Genomic DNA, 2,120 nt, shown 5'->3' with positions numbered 1-2,120 from the left:
CTATCTTATGTCCAAGAATGAGCTACCATCTGCTTCAGAGTAAGTTTACCTACACTAGAACTCTCACTACCAATGAAATTGTTTATTTATTAAACTAATGGATTCTGTCCTTGTTAGCATTTGTCATAATATTAAAATGATCTTTGAATCCATATAGAATCCAATTTAAATAGACTTGATTTAAATTTCTAAGGCACTTTGTAAGATTTCTATATTTGCAAATGTGTTGAACCTTTACAGTCTATTTTCATCTTACCTTCATACAAATAAAATTATTCAAAACATATGAAATCTGTCTCCAGGGCCTCTCCCCTGAAAGTCAAAGGTCAGATCTTAGTTGTACCTCCTTATCCTGGGTAAAGAATATTCTGTTTCTAAACGCTGTTTCTTATGACGTCCCCTGCTTGATAAAACTTTCATGGAGTTGTATCCTTGTCTTCCCTTCCAATATGATTATAGACACACACACATCCAAGCTTTTATGACTGTGCTTTTGACATGACTGCCATGATTTTCAATTTTCTCATAAAACTGGGTTGATTAGTCAGTGATTCTGCATCTAAACTCTGCACATCATCTTTCCAAATGACATCAGTCTTGAAACTACTGCCAGTTCCCCCCAGTTCCCTCAAAGCCTTTGGAAACAGGTTTTGAAGTAAGTGTTCAGCAGGGAGAAGAGGGTCCCTTGGCAATGAATTTCAAAAGGTCACAAGATAGACTCTGAAAAGGATTGCCTGAAGCATGGCCCCAGCTCCACACTCCCATTCTCCAAGGTTTGTCCCCCTTAAGAGATGATTCGGTTACTTTATGTACAATAAAGGAATGAGGAAGGGGAGAATGAAAGAATAGAGAAAACTAAACTGTAGTAGTCAGGATGTGGTGGAATCAAATTGCGGTTTTCGAATTGCGAATGTCTTCCTGGTCTGGAGGAGCTGAGTTCTGGAGGAGAGTCGTGGGCTCTGTTAGTAGACACCTCCTGTCTGCTGCTGGAACACATCAATTGTATCTTCATCCTCCATTTCCAACTTTGCAGGTGTATCTATTTCATTGATTGGCTGCCCGTCGAATCGGAATCTGATCTGCCTCATTGACAAACCCTGTCGTTCACAATAGGCTTTCATTAGTTTGCTAAGCGGTGTATGCCTCTTAATCTTAAACTGCACCACAGAACCATCCTGACCCGCCACCTTCAAATTAATATGATCGTTGTTCTCGGTCTTGACGCCTTCCTTGGGCTTTTCGTCGGCCATGGTGAACGCCGGAAATCTCCCCAGCGACCGCTTCACAAAAGAGGTACCAGGTCCGCACCGAACGCGCCAAGCATTGCATTTTTTTTTTTAACTAAATGGCCAATGGTATGTTTTGATTGACATCAGATGGAGATGGGACTGGGAAAAAACATTGGGTCTGTGAAAATACCCCCTTTCTCCATTAGTGGCATGCTCATTCAGCTCTTATCTTTATATTCCAGTAAGTTATTTTGCTCTCAATGTTTAACAAAAAAAGAACATAAAAATTCTTGCATACCTTGTTTGATTGGAGAATTTTAATGTTTTTCATTTATCATTGTAAAACCAAGGACAATTTTATAACTTTTTTGTACGTAGCTGTTACATGTAGGGCAATCTGTCTTTAAGTAGGGATAAATTACTCTAAAAGGAATGAATCCTAGATAGTTTTCCCTTCAAGTCAAGCGTCTTGTTGTTTAAATAAATTTCTTGTTTAAAATGAAAAAACAAAGAGATGATTCAGCAGAAACAAAAGACCCTGATTAGACTAAGCCGAGCATCTGAGTTCAAAATTCTTTTACCTAACAATGCCACACCGAAGCCCCAAGCCAGGGCAGATGAGAAAAGACATTTTAAAAAACAGCTATGAAAAAACAACTGGAACACACTCTATTTTTGACTTGTCCACATCCTCTGCAGCATCTCCCACATCTCGATCTGGGGTATGTGACTTCTTTCTTTTACTTTTAGTTCACGTTTTGGCTTCTCTCTCATTCTCCCCACTTTCCTCATTTATCACTCTCTCCACTCTTTCTTGCTCTCTCTTCGCTCATTTTTCCTAAATAAAGGTATTTTGTTTCATTATCATCTCATGAAATAAAAAAAAATAAG

General features: G+C 38.7%; 1 protein-coding gene across 1 annotated transcript; it reads right to left on the bottom strand.

Annotated features, from left to right (window-relative positions):
• Nucleotides 1–805: 805 nt before the first annotated feature.
• On the bottom strand, nucleotides 806–1,311 carry LOC130024039 (small ubiquitin-related modifier 2-like). The gene has a single exon (XM_056114663.1). It carries the CDS (start codon nucleotides 1,248–1,250, stop codon nucleotides 963–965), a length of 288 nt encoding a protein of 95 aa, XP_055970638.1. The 5' UTR covers nucleotides 1,251–1,311; the 3' UTR covers nucleotides 806–962.
• Nucleotides 1,312–2,120: the final 809 nt, after the last annotated feature.

This window comes from Sorex fumeus, unplaced genomic scaffold, assembly GCF_029834395.1.
Source record: "Sorex fumeus unplaced genomic scaffold, SorFum_2.1 ptg000026l, whole genome shotgun sequence".
NCBI lineage: Eukaryota > Metazoa > Chordata > Mammalia > Eulipotyphla > Soricidae > Sorex > Sorex fumeus.
This window is presented reverse-complemented; position numbering and strand designations above follow the sequence as displayed.

Bases quoted from the DNA above. Each gene is read 5' to 3' on its own strand.
- LOC130024039 (XM_056114663.1), bottom strand. From the start codon at position 1,250: ATGGCCGACGAAAAGCCCAAGGAAGGCGTCAAGACCGAGAACAACGAT.